The following is a 20,466-nucleotide window of genomic DNA, read 5'->3' on the forward strand; positions in this document are numbered from 1 at the left end:
CAAAAGGCAGACAAAGGTAAATCGACGCCCTTCTGGCTCATAGCAGACAAATTAAATATATACAGCATTCAATCACAAAGTATGAATATCTCTTTAAGGAAATTAAAGACAAGGAACATACTTTGTGCTGTCACTAAATGCAAAATTGATTCCCTGAATTCGTCTTGTTTAAATGAGGTATTAGGACAGCATTTTAGAAACAAACTATTTTCTTTTCAAATATTGCTATTTTCTTCTCCATTATTTCAGTTCAAATACAATATTTGGTATTATTAAATAGAATAAAAACTACAGTACTATAAACACAATACTAAGAAAAAAATACAAAAATACATTTTGCTGATGTTTATACCAAGAAGAAAGGAACACAATTCCTATAAGAAGCTATTAATTTCATTGTCTTACGTTTAAATACTTTTTTTCTAATGAATGACAGCGAGGCTCACACTTTAAGCTTTACTGGTTTATAAGTTTTCAACAAGGTTTTGTTTTAAGTTGGCCATCCACATGGACCAATGAAGAACCATGTTTGTGAATATGAAAAGGAAGATATCATAACTATAACATAACTACCACAATATATTTCACCTTGATTCTTGATAGATTTAATTAGAACCAATCAAAAGTGTTTTTGCTGAAGAACCCCTTGGATCCTAAGACAAGATTTATCCTCATTGGCTTAGTTGTCTTTGGTCAGTAATTTCCATCCAATCAAAAGCTTTCTTCTCTGATGAAGTAATTTTTCATACAAGATTCATCCTGATTGGCAGAGGGGTGTTTTTTCAGTCATTTCCATCCAATCATAAACCTTCTTCTCTGATGAAGTCCTTTTATCAGCCATAGAACCCATGGCACCACTGAACAGATCAAACACTCCTCCTGTCAGAGCAAAACAGAGAAATATCAAGAGTGAATTCATTCTGCAAAATCTACCATCAATAGATTTAAATTTTATGCATAATATTTAAACAAAAGTTGTTCTTGACAGCCTGAAAGCATGCCAAAGGCTTGCCCTACATAGCAAAAAGTAATATATGCAGGCTAGATTCCAAATATTGTAGTTCATTTATTAATAACAGTTCATGGAATAACCCGTCACTAGGTCCCCAGGAAAGACACATCCTTATATTTGACAAAATGAAGCCTGGAGAGAATGTCTCCTGAGCAACTGTCGTATTTACCTGTATGAATGAAGAGAATCTTGGATCCTTGGAATCTGTCTGGTTCCTCCTTCATCAGACGCATGAGGTGAAAGGTTGCCTTACCAGTATAGACTGGGTCAACAAAGATACCAGTGGTCCTGGCTACTTGGTTAATGCATTCAAGTTCTTCAGGCTGAGATAAACCATACCCGAGCCCTCTGACCCCTTCCACGACATCTACAATGTCCTCTGACCTGACCCCTGATGACCCTTGACCTTCCTGCATGCCAAGTTCACGTAAAACCTTGTTGATTTCTCCATGAAAATATTTTGCGTCATCACATATTGCCATTCCATGAATCCTGTAAGAATAGAATAAGATGGAATGAAAATGGACCATGTCACACAAAAACAATATAAACACACTGTTAACTAATAGAAGTGTCAAGAAGTATATCTCCCTGGGTCCAAAACACAAGATGTTTATTTATTAAAGTCATTTATACCAGTATTCATGCTGGTCCTTCCTTTATTTTCTGCCAATTAAATGACTGCAATTCACCCTGTTTATATCACCTGGTGCTATGTTCGTCTAGTCTTGGGCAATTTTGTGGTATCAGTAGTACCAATTTATGATTCTGGATATTAAAGCTCATGGAACGAACCTGAGTTTGCTTCCTGTCAGATAGTTGCCAATTGCAAGACCAGCTAGTGATCCACTACTGCCTGATGTTATGACAATATCGCTGAACCTCTCCTGAACATTCTACAATCACATGAAAAAAATGAAGGACGATTCTAGTTTGCACTAGTTGTAATAATAATAATAATAATACTTTGTTCTTTTTTAGCGATTTCATGTCTGTTGAAATTTCAATGCGCTCTACAATAAAGATATACATAAAGTAGTTGTCATTTTAGGGGGTTATATTTATCACTTGCTTGTTTAAAAAAAAATATGATTTTCTTCGTTATTTTCAAATGTCTCTTCCTTTTAATTCAAGGACATTATCAAATTGACTTTAAGTCATCTAAGAGGGCAGCAAGAAAGATTAATCTAGACAGTGTATAAACACAACAAATTCCTTTGATACCATTGATAATGTCATTAATCGGGAGAGAGCATCGATTACCAATATGAGACAGAAACAAAAGTTTTAAAAAAAAAAACAACAACAAAACCCACAAAATTATATTCAATTAGAAACACTACTGGATAGTAGCCTAGTAAACCTAGTGAACTTCAAAAACTGAATGAAATTATGTTTTATAAAACATACTTCTACATTTATCAACGATAGATCCTGATCTTTAAGTGTGGTATATCCTTAAAGAATTCAGTCAACTAAAGTAGACAACATATATCTCTGTAAATAAACATGACCTACAGAAAGTTTTTATGTTGCAAACAAATTTGCATCAGTATAATAGAGTTTGTGAATAAGAGGCATGCCAGAACTCTGAGCTATGTTGAGAGCTATTTTAAAAGTATTTTGCTAATGACCTGCTGGAGGAGTTCTCTGAAGCATTCCAGGTATCCAAAGACTCCTACTGAGTTAGATCCACCTATTGGGATTGGGTAGGCTTTCTTTCCTAGAGAATCTCTAAAAACAGAAAAGAAAGAAGGCAATATTTTCTCTCTCGCAATGTTACTGGCATTCATATTTTCTATAAATGTTAATTGATGGCATCACCGAACATTTACAACTTAGTTAATGTAGGAAATCAGCAGACACTCACCGATAGCTGAAAATAACTTCAAGCCACTGGCCCGTATTCTGAAGTCAGGTTTAACTTTAAACCTAGGTTTAAGTCTAGTCTAAGCCTCGCCTAACTCTCAGATTTAAACCTAGGTTTAATTTTGCGTTTCTGAAGTCAGGTTTAACTTAAACCTAGGTTTAAGCCTGGTCTAACTCTGTGGAAATTGTACACATATCTAAACCTGGGGTACACCTAGTTTAAGTCTGGCTTAAGTCAGGTCTAACTATTTGTTGGAAATTCAGAGGAGAAGAAGACACCATTAAAAGGCATTACGACGAATTATTGCAAATAATGAGACCGGAGAGACCTCTTGTGGAAAGAAAAGAACCTTTCATAATCATTGCGACGATGATTTTTGTGCATCGCTGTTGGTTTTTAAATACCAAACAAACAGCGATTTGCACTGACTCCAACAGTAAAAGGTGACACACACATCGGTTGCGGATGAAAGTGGGCCTTGCGATTTTATGCCTTCGGCAAGTTTGAACATTAATTTGGATACTTCATTTGCTTATTGAATCTTTATGCCTAAGTCTTAAGATTTTATATTTTATATAAGATTGTGTGATTTGTATAGTACGACAATACTTGAAACTAAAAAGTTGCCAAAGTAAATCGACAACACGTATCACTTTGTTGCAGAGGAAAACAAATATAGTAGCCCCATACCTTTTGTTTGACGTTATGCTCACGTAGTTTTGAAACTGTGAGTGCAATGCACATTTTTGAATTGCGTCCCAACGATGTAAACAAGCGCGAGTTAAAATAAAACTGTAAAAGTTAGGCCTAAGGTTGAATTAGAATTAAGAGTAAATTAATGAAGAGCTAAATCTATATTTATAATGGATTATCATGGATTAGCATAATTAAGAGCCAACGAGTGTGTTAAGCCGGAACTCTAGACCTAGTAGAGTTTTGGGTAGAATCTAATCCTACAATTTCTGCCCTAGATCTAGTCTAGACTCTAGACCGATTAGGCGCGCCTAGTCTATTAATATTATGATGTCAAAACATCCATAACATCCTAAAGATGCCCCGAAAGATGCACTAGAGGTCTAGATCTAGATCTAGATATCTAGATCTAGACCTAAATAAGATTAAAATGACTAAAAGAGAAATGATCACAAATACCTTCTTGATGCAGAATAACTAGTCCAAAGTCAACATTGAAGCTCATATAATATGGTCGAATTTCAAGCGTTTTTTTTTTAGGACAATGCAATATTTCTAAACTTACTTGAACGAATGAATGCGCGCACGATCGATGATGCGCGCACGGTGACCAAGAAGGAGATCGTGATACCCGAGGTATCCAATACCCGACACGTCGGTTCGAAAAAGGATTCCATTGTCCTAAAAAAAACTAAAAATCAAACAAATAAGCTTCTGCAATGTTGACTTTGGACTAGCTATTTTGCATCAAGAAGGTATTTTTGATCGTTTTTAGTTTCTCTTTTAGTCATTTAAATCTTATTTAGAGCATTTGTATGATGTTCTGGAAGTTTTGACCAATCTGGGCATACAGAAATTGTAGAATCCTGATTTTTGTATTATTTATTTTTCGTAAAGAACAATTCCACCTCGATTCAGACTTTTTCAGCAGTTTAACAATAAATCAAAGGGTAAAACAAAACAAAAAATCAGGTCATAACGTTCAATGGTTGCTTCGAAAGAGATTTGTTTGTGTCGAATATTTTAAATTGAAGTTATTAAATTTGCAGCACGAAATCCAGCTATAAAAAAGCCTATATCAGCTACCCTTGAAGATGGATGAGCTGTACTGAGCATGTGCAGTAGAAGCAGACTACATCTCCATGGTAGTTAAACCTTGGCTTAACTTTAAACCTGGGTTTAACTAAACCTGGCTTTCAGAAACTGAAATGATACTTAGACCTGAAGTCTGGCTTAGTTAAACCCGGGTTTAAAGTTAAACCTAGGTTTAACTAAACCTGACTTCAGAATACGGGCCATTGAGTATAGTCTGAATTAAGTGCAAGTAAATTATATATTTCATTGCATGCCCCTCCTCCGTTTCTCCCCTAGAAATATTTTTGGCAAAATTTTCAGAAGCTTAATCTTACAGTCCCATCATGCATCCTGCATTAATCAAAGCGTAATGACTAGAGATAAGAATAATAAACATGGCGATTCATCATCACTTGCCTTAGATACTCTACAAGCTGTTGCATTCTGGGATAGATGTGTGTGTTGTACTGAGATTTCTTGGGTATGAGATAGAAACTACATCCAACCATACTGTCTAGCAATGTGTTGCCTGTGAATGATCCATCTAGGTTCTGTGGTAAAATGTGAGAGAGATAGGGAGAGTGGAGAAACAGAAAGAAGCAATATACTACATAATTCAACTGGAGATACCCAGACATGTATCCTTAATCTTGAATCAAATCAAATCAAATCAAAATAACCAAAACTAAGGGTGATAAGTCAGTACAAAAGTGCTTTATTTGTCTTTTTGTGATAACCAATGGAATCTAAAGCAAAATGACAACTTTGACAAATGTAGTTGGTATATCTTCTTCTCATAAAAGGAAATCAAACAAATATAACATTCTACATGATTAGGATGTGAGATCACCCATGTTGTACTGGGGGATACAGAGTAAAAGAGTCAAGAGTGAACCCTTTATATGCCTCTTTTCAGTAAATACATGTATTTGTGTGTAGTTGGGAAAATAACCATCGATCAGATCTGATTAGTTACTGTCTGACAACCAAACTTTAATGTCACCATCAAATAGACACAACTCGGTTTCAACAAGGGTTGTTAGAGAGTCTGTTTAAAGGCAAATGCAGAGAGCTAGGAAATAGATCAACCAACAATTCCATTTCTTTATTTTTTGCCCCCCCCCCCCCCCCACTTCGGGGTCGGAGGGATCGCATGCATGTTCCCAAAATGTCCGGTAAAGGGGTAGTTTTCAAGCACCAAAGTCCGGCTCGTAGTACACAAAATTCCAGCCCGTATTGAATTTACCCACCGGACTTAGGGGGGTGTTTTCAAAAGGAGGGAACATGCATATGCTTACCCTAAATAACACTGAGTGGGGGGGGGGGGGGCAGGATTTTTTGTTTTTACTTACTGTTGCCTCTGATCTGAGAAGGAGATGACAGTCCATACCAAGTTGTCTGGTTGCTACGGCTGTGGTTCTACAGTGGTTGGATCTTACTCCACCACACGTTATCACTGTATCACAACCCTGGCTTACTGCATCTGCTAACAAGAATTCAAGCTTACGAATCTACAGAGAGAAGAAAAGGGCATACATAATCAACATCTATTATAGTTTTTGTTAAAAATATATATTAAAATAAATGAGAATGTATTGCTTTCAAGAACATTATTCTCATGGTTTTCCTTATTCTTCCCCTTCTCTCTCTCTCTCTCTCTCTCTCTCTCTCTCTATCACTCTCCATTACTTTCTCTTTCTGTCTCTCCTAGCACTTACTGTCTTTCCAAGTCTGTATGTTTGTCTCTCTGTTGCTCTCTATGTGTTTGTCTCTCACTCTCTCCCTCCCTCTTCCCCGCCCCCCCCCCCCACTCAGTGTTATTTAGGGTACGCATATGCGTGTTCCAACCGACCCCCCCCCCCCCCCCCCTTTTCAGCAAAAGTCCGGTGTGTAAAGTCAATACGCCTCGACCTTTTTCTTTTGTATACGAGCCTTTTTCAGCACCCCCCTCCCCCCCCCCCCCCTTTTCAGCAAAAGTCCGGTGTGTAAAGTCAATACGGGTCGACCTTTTTCTTTTGTTACGAAAAGGACATTTTGGCAACACGCATGGGGTCTGTTCGTTCTCGGAGTGGGGGGGGGGGGGCCGGGCCCTCTTCCCTTCTTCATTAGAGGTCTCTCTGCTTCTGTATTCATACCATCTTATCAACCGTCACAATAAACGCATGATACACATTTAACTGTAACTACTACAGATCAACGTCAAAAACAATAATTAGTCAACATCCACTTTAGCCTCAAACTAATGAAACATCCGAAATCAAAATATGGGCAAAGAGCAAGTCATTGCAAAAATGAATAGATAAATACAGTTAGATGGTATTATTCTCTCTCTAAAGCCATAAAAGGCTTAGCTCTTGATCATTGTGGCATATATCTAATAACACTTTTTAGGCCTGACATAAGGCAAGAAATTGTAAGTGCTTTGTAAAATCTAATATAGTACCGTAATACAAATTGTACAATATCAGCATCATCACACAAAATAGCTAGCATGTCCGTACCTTATTTCCTGACAATGAGCTCCCTGTCATGTCATCTCTCTTAATGAAAACGTCAAAGTTTGCTGGTGTTCCAGGAAGATTCCATCTGTGTATGGGGGTGTTCAGCATGGCAAGCTAGTAAGGGAGAAATAAGAAATAACCCTTTTGAGTAAAGCAGATATTGTTCACATGAAATAGGTAGTAAATTATGAATGTTCAAATCAGAATCAATAATCTCAAGACAGTTAGAGAGGAGTTGTCTTCAATCAAAATACCTTTTCAAGGTCAGTTTGACTCATAGTTATCAGCACTTGATTTAGACCAATCACTCACAATAATATAAGACATAGAATACCCTTTCATATAAACTACACTACAAGCATTATCAACAACTATTATGTTGAAACAAATAATATTCCAACTGTTGGGTCCTGGAAGTAAGATGTACATTGTAGTTTTAATCAACAAAAAAACATCATTCTTTCTAAAATATTTTGTAGGAACATTGCAATCTGTCTTTTGAAGGGTTCTTATAATAGCAAATAAATGGATATCATCATTAGTGATGTACAGTTATCAAAATCATGATTGACTTCAAATATTCAATTATTAGATGCATTGTATTGCACTGAAGATTGAAGAATATAAATCAGACACACACAACAACAAAATACTAACACAAATGACAGATGTGAGTAGAATGCTTTTGAAAGAAAAACAATTGAGAATAGACTAGGTTTACATCTACCAAAGATGAAATTTACTTGTCCATCCATTAAATTGCCTGGAATACACTATGAATAGGGAGGCCAATGCCCAAATCTAACTTTTTAATTACTAATTTGTTTATACTAAAACTAAGATTAAAAGAAAGCATTTACTTTCACTAAGAAAATCCACCCATCTGCCGACTCCATAGGTTCCATCAAATAGGAGATATCCAGCTGGTTTGTAGCCATTTCCTTCTACGCCTTTCCGTACGTAAGAGCCTTGAAACAATTATATTTCATGTCGCAAAGTTACGTTCATAATTAGACAGGCCCGAGGGACAAAGTTCATGATGAAGTTTAAAACTTCGCGCGAAAGTGCAATCACTCAACAGCGGCTAGCCTTGAATCGGTCGCACACGTACACACCTTCTTCTTCTTAGTTGATCCCTCCACCGACACAGGCAAGCCCCGATGCAGGCTGAAGTCCAGCCATCAATGTGCGAACGATTACATCTTCTACTACTACGAGCCGAAGACGATGGTTCAAAAAAGGAAAGAAATATATATAATTCATTGATATTTACCTTAGATGTGTATTCCAATAATTTGATTTCCTCATGAGTATTCCTTATTATCAACGATCGAGAAGTTACGAGGTCCAATTAAAATCCATCTTGCAGCGAACACAATCATAGCGCACATCCATGCATGCAACGTACGTGTACTAATATTTCTCTCACTCTCTCTCTCTCTCTCTCTCCCTTTCGCTATACGTAACATACACACTCACTAACCATGTATCATATACAACACACACCTTCAAATCATGGCTTTCATTTCAATTCTCAATTGGAGTATAGACTGCTCACGTAGACTTTTTTTTTTACTGAAATATCTTTTTTAACACTTCTCATACATTACTGCACGACACTCGTATCTAGTGCTGTGAGAATAAGGTACTAGGGTCTATAAATAAGACTACGCTTTGGGCACGCTCTGACCGGAGCTCAGATTATGTCGCAATACCCTTTATTTTTGGCGCGAACAATGACGTCACTGTTCACTGTTTTCCTTCTCATTTTGAGATGGATGTAGCTATAGGGCTCAAACCAACGCAAGATTGACAGAAACATCGTACTCTATCTACTTTCGAATGTTCAGTTTGTAAAAATCTGTATTTAAAAAGATATAATCTTTTTTCTTTATATTTTCTAGTTGTTAGAAGTGGCAATTGTGAACATCTGAAATGTTGATCTCTATCAAAAGTTCTTTACTCAAAACGGATCCCATATTTTTAGGGTCTACCTTCTGCCAATGAGAAGGTTTTTAGTGAGCAAACCTCTACGCCCTCTAGGATTTTCTTAGTCGGTGGTGCGAGTGCGTCAAGGTCGTCTGCAACCACAATTATTGGATTAAAAAACGTCAAAATCTGCAAGATTGTCAACAAATGGTGAAAGACTGTTACAGATCCGTGATTATAGGTATGTTGTGAAATGTATAATTGTATTTTCTTTTCATATTTTCTTCAATTTTTATTTTTACATCATTTTTTTCCCTTTGCTAATTTTTTGAAGTGGGCGACGAGCGCACAAATCGTAGGTGTAGAAGCCTTACGCCCGGGCATTGGCCTCCCTACTATGAAGTAATGTAATTACTAATTAGTTGTCATTGCTATGAAAAGGTGAAGGGGATTTTTAATATTTTTTTTGCAAAAATAATTAGATCTAGGGTCTAGTCTTCATCATGATAAACTCATACTCATAGTGTTTCAAATTTCAGGCACAATACAATTACAAACTAGTTGAAGAAAGGACAACGTTTACACAATTCCATTTCATCATAGATTTTAGACAATAATTATACTAGTAAAACTAGTAAAAGCACAGACTTCATATTTCATAATTGAATTCATAAAGATTGTGCAACATTCATGAAATGTGCAGGACTGACAACTCATTTTCATTTTCCTCTTTGAAAAAATGAAAGTTCGATAGTCTATTGAAGTTTGAAAAATCTACTTGCACTCCCCCACACCCACCTCGAGTCTATGCCTTGGAATATGCTTCAATTTCTCCATCCATGGCGCTGCAGAGTAAGACTTAAGAGGGAAATCGGCCATGGTTGCTCCCGATGAAAAAAGTCGTGATCGTGAGTTCAGATTTGTATTTGAACGCCCTGCTAATGTAGGCACTGGTAGGCAACAATCAAGTCTACGTGTGGGACTTAGGAGTAAGAATTTGCCTAAAACCTTGGTCATCTGGGCCGTGGAACTGGAAGACTTCTCGTGCAGAGAAACTTTATCGTCGATAGGTAAATAGCTTTGAAGCAATGCCCGGAATCAAAATGGTTGTTAAATTTGTTTTTATTAAACTATTACTCTGTAAAAATGGGAGGATAAAGTCTTTTTGAAGAAGATTTAACTTTTTATGGCACCAACTTAGTTATGAAATGCCAAATAAGGCGGAGGCAAATTAAAATAAGAATTATTTAATAAGTACAGTAATAGTTGAGGATTGTCAAAATGTTATCTAAATCATCATTTTAATCTTTTTTAGATTTAAAACATCAATCAGAGTGACACTTTACAACATATATCGGTCATGTACTGTCATTATTGTCACAACCATTCTCAAACTTGGTAACTTGGCTTGCCGTAGAACAACTGAGAGAGTAAATATGAAAATAAGCTACATGTAGACTCTATGGCCAAAATTAAGCCACGTATGACGTAGCTAGGAAGTCGTTTTGCCAATTTTCAGATCAGGTACTTTAATTTCATATACTTATTTCTAATCTTACTCTGATAATTCATTATCGCTTGATGTGAGATGTCATTTGATTATTTTAACTGGTGGTGAAGTATGTATTGAGTAAACATAGTCACTTAGTGTGGAGATACTGAGTCAGTGACACTAGATTCTAGACTAGAGTGATTGTTATTGCGCCGCGCCTAGCTTGTGTTGATGCTATATGAATAACGATCCTTCAAGCCGACCAACCCGGCGGGCTGGCGCGCAGCGCAGGCCTCCTTTGGCTCGGGGTAAGCGTTGGCTTAAACCGAAAGCTCAAGTCTCTGATATCGACAGTTGTTCACTTGTTAAGTATTTCACTTAAGTTTAAGTCTTATGTAACTATATTTAAGTTTGAAAAATTCTCATTTTCGTCATATTTAAGGTACAAACTGGAAATTTATTCTGAAATGTTCATTGATTTGTCTATTTTATGTTGTCTGCGTCAGTTATGTGTGAAGTGCGTTACCTGTTTAAAGTATGACATGTCAAAATCTCCATGGTGTGACATAATATTACGTATTGACATTTCCATTGAACTTAAGTTGCGCTTAAGAGTTAAGTTAAGAAGGCCCTCTCTTACTTAAATTCGAAGCAAGTTTGTTTTAAAAAACAGACTTATAAAACCACATTTTGTCATCATACCTTCTTCTTCTTAGTTGATCCCTCCACTGTTTTGGAGATTCCTGGAGTCCAAATAAAGTAAATGTTTATAATCCGACCGGTTAGGAGCTTTGGAGAGTCTTAGAACGAGAAGCATCAATTTTATGTAGGAAAAAGAGCGATAGTAGAAGTAAGTTATTATGAATTTCGGAAGGCAAGCATGGATGCAGGGGTAACAGAGTAGCAGGAGTAAATTGCTGTGGGTCATCAACAACATATAGGTTTAGACAGATACCATAGTCACACGCCGGAAAGTGGTAATATTTCATGTGTAGAATGTTCACAAAGAGCCTCCAACCCATTTGTTCAAATAGCTTTCCTGTAAATTTACTTTTATGTTGGAAGTTATTATTGTTCTGAATGTGTATGTTGTTTTTGTTGATCTCCTTGTGTAGGTGATGGTGCCATACTTGTGATCAGTTGTAGCCAAGCCTGTTGAGATGTCTCAGGCTGCATCACCCAGTGCAAAGGAGGGAGGGGACACTAAACAGTCCCCTGCCCCCAAGGCTGGCAAGGTGAGTAGTCAAACAACAGAAAATTTAAAGGGATCCGGTAACTTTGACGTAGATCCTTTATAAAAATCCTTGATTTCGCTCATGTCTCGTACACTCATTGCAAGTTGTATCAATTTCCAATGTATGTCGGTACTGTATTATTCTGGATACAGCTAAGTTTCTTCTCTTGCAATATTACACATTAAGATGTTAAACCTCTATCATCTGTTCAATATAGTGGCTCTTTAGATTATTGTTGGGTGAGGGTGCATAGTCATGCTATAATATGCTAGTGTTAAGCTTTTAATTCTTTTAATTTTCTTTATCAGCTGGAGAGTCTACCTAAGGAAGATCTAATCAAGTATGTCAAGAAACAAGCCATGCAGGTTCAGAAGATGAAAGCTAAATGTGAAGGTAGGCTCATATACAGTACAAAGGACAAGGGGTGTGCATGTAAGTTGCTTACATTGCAAGTTGTATCCTCCTTGACTTTCAAAATGGCAATTGACCATTTTCATAATGAATCAAATTTAATGCACAAATCTTTGTTAAGTGCCTTGTGCCAAATTATTTCATTCACCTGATAAGAATAATAGTAATTCAATAGTCAGAATGCAAACTGCATATATCAAGTGTTGCTAGGTAGGTCAAGCCATAATGTTTGTCCGACCTGGCAACGATTAATGTATGCAGTATGGATTATGTCTATTGAAATACTATAATTCTTACCAGGTGAATGAAATAATTTATATTGAGGCACTTCACAAATGCATTAAATTTGGTTACATTACGAAAATGGCCTATTGTACAACTAACATTATGGCTTGTCCTACCCACACTATGAACATGACAGACAAAGAAAGCGGACAAAATATACAGTTCCTCAGGTAGACAAAGGAACATCCCTTCACTGCTATTATGTAAAAAGGTGAATATGCATGTGACACCTGTTCTGCACATTTTTACATAATAACAGGGAAATGATGTTCCTTTGTCTACCTGAGGAACTGTATATTTTGTCCGCTTTCTTTGTCAGTCATGTTCATAGTGTCAGCAACACCTAATGTATGGAATTTGCATTCTGACAATTGAAATACAAGTATTCTCGACAGGTCAATGAAATAATTTGAAACAAGACACTTAAAGTTTTGTGCATTTGATTTGACTTGTGTACAAAAATGGTCTACAGATGCATGTATTTTGATGTACTGTGCAAGTATAAATATTTCTAGACACAACACAAGTGGAGTGCAAAACCTATGTGCAGATGGTTTTAATTTCTCCATAATATTGTGAAACCTGTCAATAAAGACTACCCAAGGGAGACAAGAAAGGTGGTCTTTATGTACAGGTTCCTTTAGTAATGCTGAGAACACAGCATTCTTCCAGAATCTCGGGTAAAGGTAAAGGTAAAGTACAAGTTTCAATGAGAAACCATTTTCAAGGGAAACAAAAAATGTGATCATTGTAGACAGGTGGTCTTTCTATAGAGGTGTTCATCAAAGTAGGTTTGACTGTACATGAATGCAGTTCATGGAATAACACACTTGTCTTACTTTATGGCTAGACAGCTGACTGGCAGTGTTTACTCACTGCTATGTAAAGAGTAGAATGTAAATTCTAATTTCTGTGGTAGTACTCTGCAAATTCCAGTCCTAGCGTTTATATTGGTACAGCTGCTCACAAGTAGAATTTCTATTCATGGATACAGTACGTCCCAGAAAAAACGAGACAAAGACAAAGAATTTAAGAATTGTCAATTGGCCATTTATTGCACCAAAGCTTTTGTAAGGGCACTGATATAACTGTGGTTTCTCAGACCTGCATGTGGCAGCGATTTTTTCATAACTCCCAAGTATTAATTAACCCTGTGTGACTGATATGTACTATTTATTTGTTACCTCATAGATTTGGCAAAGAAGAACGCAGAGCTTCAGAGTGAGAAGAAAAGTAGCCCTGCATCAGCGGAGTCAGATGGAAAGACAAGTAAGATGGAGGAAGAGCTGAAAGAATTAAGAGAGGAGAATGAGGGAGTACAAGCAGCATATAATGCCGTCCAGCAACAGCTTGCTCAGGCAGCAGAAGTACAAGAGGTATGATATGATCACACATAGTTGCATTACTATCCTGGCTGTGTATTAAAAGCTGTGCTATTGATTCTCAACATTTCAAACACCACTGTACAAAACTCAACTGATTTCACTAAAAATCGGTACTTTAGTGATAATTGATGACACCTAAAAAGCAGTAAGATACAATTTTTTCTACTTTCCGATGTTAGAAAGAATAATTTCAAATTTCAAATTGTAAGTCTACTGTCAAACTTGCCGATCAGCCGCATCGGCATGATTGTGTGCATTTGTTTGTTGTGAGTATATTGACTATTCATGTATTCAAATGCTGCCTATTAACTTGTAATGCAGTGGTATGTATGTAATACATATTAGCAATGACTCTCTATGCTTTGCTGGAGTATGGTATGATGGTGGTTGTTTGTTTAATGTATATCCAGCAAAGAGCAGTTGTGTATATGTCATGCAAGAGATGAGCCTTAAGAGAATGGTGATCCATGAAATATGATATTGATATCACCAAGCCTTAGTTAGCATGCATTTGAACTACAGAGCTAGTCATTCCCAAACACAACAAACCTTGCAAACTATCTTTGAGTTCACTGGAGGACTCTTCTTTATCTCGTCCAACACACTTTGTATTGTATTGTATTGTGTTAATTTACCTGACTGCTAAGAAAGCACAAACCAACAACCAGACGGCCGACAGGTTTAGGTCCTCTCTGAGGGACCTGGTAATGAGGATTAATGCCTTACCAAAGGGCACTAGCACATCGACTTAGTTTTGAACCCGGGTCACCGGATAACGAAACCACTGCTCTACCGACTTGGTATCGGCCAAGAATTTAAATGAAAAATGGGGAAATTTGTTACTGGAGTGATGCAGCTTTGCTGACCTTCCACATGTTACTGATGATAATGAATTAATATGAGATTTACATTACACAAACATTTTCCACTGCCAAGAGTTCGCGATGTTGATCATTGCCAGGGACACAAGTAAAGATTGGTGTAACAAAAAGGCTGATTTCGCGGTGTCAACTTCAAGACAATAGCGATTTGTGTTAAAAGGCGTATTCTGGTAATGTCGTTAAATTCAGTGAACTCCCTGCATGCGCCTTTGTACACAAAATGAATCACTTAGTGGCACAGGCCTTATAATTACCAGATTTTTTTTTTTTTAATCCCATTTTTTTTTTTTTTTTCTTCCAGATTTTATCCCAATTTTCTTACTCAAAAGGAGGAATGTTGTTCGATACCATTTTTCCCCCGAATCCTCTTCTTTTTTTTTACTCAAGGGGGGGCGTGGTTGAGGAAAAAAACTACTTTTTTTTTTTTTAGTGCTCACTACACTTTGAACATGGCGGACAAAGAAAGCAGACAAAATATACAGTTCCTCAGGTAGACAAAGGAACATCCTTTCACTGCTATTAGGTAAAAATGTGTAGGACAGGTGTCACATGCAATTCACCTGTTCTACAATTTTTTACATAATAGCAGTGAAGGGATGTTCCTTTGTCTACCTGAGGAACTGTATATTTTGTCCACTTTCTTTGTCCGTCATGTTCATAGTGCTATCACCCCTGGTGGCAAGGAAGAGGTTAACAAACTTTTCTTTTGTTTTGATGCTCTGTAGACTCTGCAAGAGGCTCTGAATGCCGCATCAGACCAGAGGAGTGAAGCTGAGAAACAACAGCAGGCTGCTGTAGCTCAACTAGAGAAGGCTAACTCCAAGATGAAGGTGAGTACTATAATATAAACCTCTTTATGAATAGACATACTCAGATTGTGGATGTATATGGCTAAGGTTTGTATGCCTCCGCACCAAAGTAGACAAGAGGCATGTTTTCGGGTTGTCCGTCAGACCGTACGTCCCGTTCTCGTGATCGCGTTATCTCTAGAACCGATTTATAGATTCCCGCCAAACTTGGGTCATGTTTATATCTTGCAGAGACAATAAGCTGAGTATACTTTAGGGCCACGAGGTCAAAGGTCATGGGGCTCATTATGTATGCAAAATAAACTCATGACATGTATGTATCTTGCAGAGCCAATGAACTGATTAGATTTTAGGGTCATGAGGTCAAAGATCAAAGGGTCATACATGTACAGTCAAACCTGCTTTAGTGACCACCTATCTACAAAGGCCACATTTGTTGTTTTCCTTGAAAATGGTTTCTCATTGAATCATTTGATTTGATTTGATTTATTTATTTCTGTTTGATTTTCTTTTTCTTTTGCATTTTTACAAATATATAACAACAAATATTGCAAATTTACACATGACAAAAGAATATATGTAGAATAAGGTAAGGCTGGGTGTAACTAATCGAGAACATCAAACAGGAGGGTTGACAAAATAAGCAAAGCTTGATAGTATGACTACCCTCAAAGGATACATAATAATACAAATATGGAAGAACAAAATATTGGTAAAAAGGGGGAAAAGACAGAAAAAAAGAAGAGAAAAGAAAGAGGGGATGCACATCAATATTCACAGACTTATGTGGTAGTTGGATTTCAAATTGATATATAAAGATTTTAAATAAGAAAAGAAATGCAAATTTGAATACTGAGTGGCCAACTTGGGATACAATAGAATGAGAAGACTCTCAAGGTTCGGACAGTAAGAATGTGAAAGTAAGATCAGCCAGCTGGTTTTAAACCTGGGCCTGCGAGTCAGAGCCTTGAAATGTTTGTATAGAAGACAGTGTTTATTCAGTATCCCAAGTAGGCCACTCTCTATTCATACGTGTATTCATACCAGGTCATGGAAGGTTATAATCAACGTTTCAATAAATGGAAGCAAAAAAAAGTAAACAGTACAGAAAATTATCGAGTTTTGTAATGATGGGTAAACGAGGAGAATTTATTTTGTTGATGGATTTAAAGATAATTTAAATCATGTCATCATAAATCATTGAATCATGTACTAAAGGAACCTGTCTATAAAGACCACCTGTCCACAAAGACCACTTTTTGTGTTTCCCTTGGGTGGTCGCTGTAGACAGGTTTGACTGTATATGAAAGATAGCGTGTAGTCACGATATTCTGAGAACTTGTTATGGATTACAATCAAACTTTAATTTTAAAATTGCTTCCATTTTGGTTTACATTTTCAACTGTGCTCAGTCGAAGATCCATCTAGTTTATTTCTTAATTATTTCTCATTGAACTTTCCCATTATAGCTTGCTATGACAGTTCATTGTGTAGAGTCTGGAGTAATGTTTGAATTTGAGCGTTCCTGCTCATATTCACGATTATTATTCAACCTAAATGAGTAGAATTCCAAGCTTCATTCCTACCACATTATACATTTGGTAACTTGTTTTAAGATGGCCATGCAAATTATTGTTCCATCCACACGGTAAACAATAATAATATCAGTCAAGCCCATTTAGAAAGACCATCTAAGGGAAGTGATCTTGATACTCATTTTGCCAACTTAATTTTGTTTTATCATGTACTTTACGTCGCTATTGTTTGTGGGTTTTTGGTTTGTTTTTGTTTTTTATTTGTTTTTATATATAAAATATCCAAAAAATCTAATATTGTTCTGGGGATTAGCCTCGACAGGCCCCTGGCCTTTGTTGGTCCCCCCACATGTTTTTTTTTATATCTACATGTATTTAGTTGTTCTTAGATTTTGTTCGCTTTTTGTTTATCTTAATATTATTGTTTGTTAATTGTGTATTTTTATACGTCTGAACATGTATGTAAAATTGTTGTTTTTTATGAACCACATGTGGAAATAAAACTTGAACTTGAACTTGAACTGAACTCAGTTTGTCTTTAAGTTTGTCTTTATGAGAAATAGTGTTCAAGAAAAAGCTCGAGTTCTGGTAATGATAGAAAATAAATATTCACAGTATCCAACAAAACTTGCATTAAATGTTCAATAATACAAATAAATGACATGTGCCAAACGTGGCTGAGTAATGAGCAAAGAATGATAAGGAAATCAAGGTAAGTAGGCCTAACACAATGTAAATAACACAGGTCACTATGTACAAATGAGAGTTGTGGATTTTATTGAAGGTTTTTATTGGTTCAAACAACCAATCTACTGCTGGATAAACAATCCAGAATGAATTATAGAATATAGCCATGTTCTCCATGATTCCCATACCAGAGCTCAAGATTAGCTTTAAAGCAATGTACATTGTATGAGTTGATGTGACTACCGGGTATATTATATTTGCTGCAGGGTTTGGAGGAACAGATTCAATGCATGGAGATGAAAGAAGAGACAATGCGAACTACATTCCAATGTTTACAAGAAGATCAACAAGCAATCACAAGCGAGAATAAGGTGAGTTATAAAACCATTGTCCTGTATTTTCAGAATTAGATTAGATCATACCAATTTTCATTGGCCTGTATTCTGAAAAGCAGGCTAAATTATACCAACATATGTGTAGTGATTATTGCTTCATTATGTAAAATGTTAATGTTATTTTCTATGATCATGTATAGTTGCTAACCACTAAGTTATTCATACCATTACCACGTTTTTTAAATCGTAAGTACCGGTATGTGAAAATTGTATTTGTCTAGATTTATGTTTCTTAACAATGTAGCATTTTAAAGTTTACATCTATAAAGTATTTAGCAAGGTCTTAATTCAACCAGTCCACCTTTCATTCTTAAATTACGAAGAAGAAAAAAAAAAGATTTCATGTGGTATGAATAATTTTGTTGTTAACGGTATGTGCACTATTGAGAGCAACTATACATTCTCATAGAAAACATTTTCTTTTATAATATTGATGCCATCTACTTTTTCTTACTTTTTGTTGACAGAGTCTGAAAGAGCAAATCACAATCCTGACTGAAGCCAGAGATCAGACCATTGAATCCTTAAAAGCCTTGAAACAATCTATGTCGTCAGAATCAAGCAAGGATGACGAGACCAAGAGACGGTTAGATGAAGTCATCTCAGAGAAAAATGAGCATGCCCAGAAGATTTCTTGTCTCCAGGAAGATCAGGTGACCATGCTGCAGGAGATGGATTCTTTGAAGTCAGAGCTGAAGAGTATCAACGAGGAGAAGAAGGAAATAGAGGATGTTTCAAGAAAGGCAAGTGAGGAGGCAGAGGAGGGATTGAAGATCATGGAGGAGGAAAAGCAAGTGATGATGAAGGCTGGGGTAGAGTTACAGGAACAGGTAGAGAATCTCCAGAAACAACTTACAGATGCAGAAGAGGGATATAAGACACGCCTTGAGACCCTGATGCAGACGTCAGAGGAAGCCTCCGGTTGTGCTCAACAGCTGCGAGAAGAACTGAAGACGATGAACGAAGACATAGCCGGACTTCTTCAAGAGAAGGAAGATCTCATCGTAACCAAAGATGAGGCTAATGCCAGAGCTAATGTCTTGGAGGAGAAAGTTCATGAATGGGAGAGAGAGAAGGAACGAGAACAGAGGAAGATGGAGGAATATGAAGAAGATATGTCACGTCTCAGAGTCCAGGTGGAAGAGCTGAACACTCTTAAGGGTCAACTGACAGAGCTTGGTGCAGAAAAGGACAGCTTAAAGACTGAAGGGGAGAGATTGTCTGGAGACAATTCAAGATTAACAGCAAGCGTGAGAGAGACTGCAGAGGAAAGAACACGTCTGTCAGAAGAACTTGAGTCTTTGAAATCAGGTCAGACTGATTTGAATCAAGTTCTCCAGAAGCAACTTGATGATACCACAGAAGAGAAGATCAGTCTTAAAAATAGTCTTCAAGAGCTTGAGCTGAGTTATGGGTGCCTTCAGAAGGAAGTTACTGCAAATGAGGCTGAACTTGAAGAGATAAAGAGATCAGTTAGAGAAAAAGAGCAACAACTTGAGAAATTACAAGAAGACAAATTGAAGAAGGAAGAAGAAATGACCAAGATCGAAGGTTCGCTGAAAGAATCTCTTGCTGCTGCGGTAGGAGACGCTGAGAGGATGAAAGAAGAATTGAAGAGTGTCGGGGAAGGTGTGGCAAGCGAGGAAAACAAACTGGTAGAGGACCTCACCAACGCCAAGGGAGAACTTGAGAAAATCATCAGGGAAATGAAAGAAGATGTTGTCAGAAAGGATGAAGAGATGAAAGATTTGAAGGAGAAGCTTGAATTAATGGCTCAAGAAGCAGAGGGAGTATTGGCGAGGAGCAAGGAAGAACTTGAGGGCGCTTTAGAGTCATCCAGAGAGGAGAAACGAAAGAAGGCGCAGTTGGTGGAAGATCTAGAAAAGGAATTGACAGCTCTGAAACACACTATGATGAAAGGAGATAATGAGAAGATAGAGGAGATGTGCCGAAAAGAAGAAGAATTACAATTAGCCCTGGGAACTGCAAAAGAAGATGCTCAAAAGAAGGAAGAGGAGATGAAAGAGTTGAAGGAAGAGATGGATGGAGTGAAGGAACAATTGATGCTGATCAGAACGGCTCATCTTGAAAGCATGCAGCAAAGCTCAGAATACCAACAACAAGTGGAGACCCTTCAGAATACACAGAGCTCTACAGTGAGTACAGTTGGCCTTTGTAGGAATCATGCAAAATTGACCATCACATGCATTCTATTTCACCATGATCTAGATGAATATGAATACATTTACTCTTTGCATAAAAGCGGAAAAGG

General features: G+C 37.0%; 2 protein-coding genes across 2 annotated transcripts in view; one reads left to right on the forward strand and one right to left on the reverse strand.

The window, feature by feature from the left end:
• Positions 1-282: 282 nt before the first annotated feature.
• LOC115922795 (bifunctional D-cysteine desulfhydrase/1-aminocyclopropane-1-carboxylate deaminase, mitochondrial-like) lies at positions 283-10,283 on the reverse strand. Its single transcript, XM_030982465.1, has 8 exons — positions 9,878-10,283; positions 7,151-7,264; positions 6,002-6,160; positions 5,067-5,200; positions 2,647-2,746; positions 1,808-1,908; positions 1,182-1,504; positions 283-879 (listed from the first exon to the last, which is right to left on the reverse strand). Exons 1-8 carry the CDS (start codon positions 10,094-10,096, stop codon positions 755-757), a joined length of 1,275 nt encoding a protein of 424 aa, XP_030838325.1. The 5' UTR covers positions 10,097-10,283; the 3' UTR covers positions 283-754.
• A 213-nt stretch (positions 10,284-10,496) lies between these two features.
• LOC590289 (GRIP and coiled-coil domain-containing protein 2) overlaps positions 10,497-20,466 on the forward strand; it is a 30,683-nt gene continuing 20,713 nt past the window's right edge. The window contains exons 1-7 of the mRNA XM_030982466.1: positions 10,497-10,603; positions 11,687-11,806; positions 12,115-12,199; positions 13,694-13,878; positions 15,494-15,598; positions 18,066-18,170; positions 18,662-20,350. Coding sequence (XP_030838326.1) covers positions 11,732-11,806; positions 12,115-12,199; positions 13,694-13,878; positions 15,494-15,598; positions 18,066-18,170; positions 18,662-20,350 — 2,244 coding nt within the window. The 5' untranslated portion in view covers positions 10,497-10,603; positions 11,687-11,731. The remainder of the gene's footprint in view (positions 10,604-11,686; positions 11,807-12,114; positions 12,200-13,693; positions 13,879-15,493; positions 15,599-18,065; positions 18,171-18,661; positions 20,351-20,466) is intronic.

Source organism: Strongylocentrotus purpuratus, unplaced genomic scaffold (genome assembly GCF_000002235.5).
Source record: "Strongylocentrotus purpuratus isolate Spur 01 unplaced genomic scaffold, Spur_5.0 spur5_scaffold_12, whole genome shotgun sequence".
Lineage (NCBI taxonomy): Eukaryota > Metazoa > Echinodermata > Echinoidea > Camarodonta > Strongylocentrotidae > Strongylocentrotus > Strongylocentrotus purpuratus.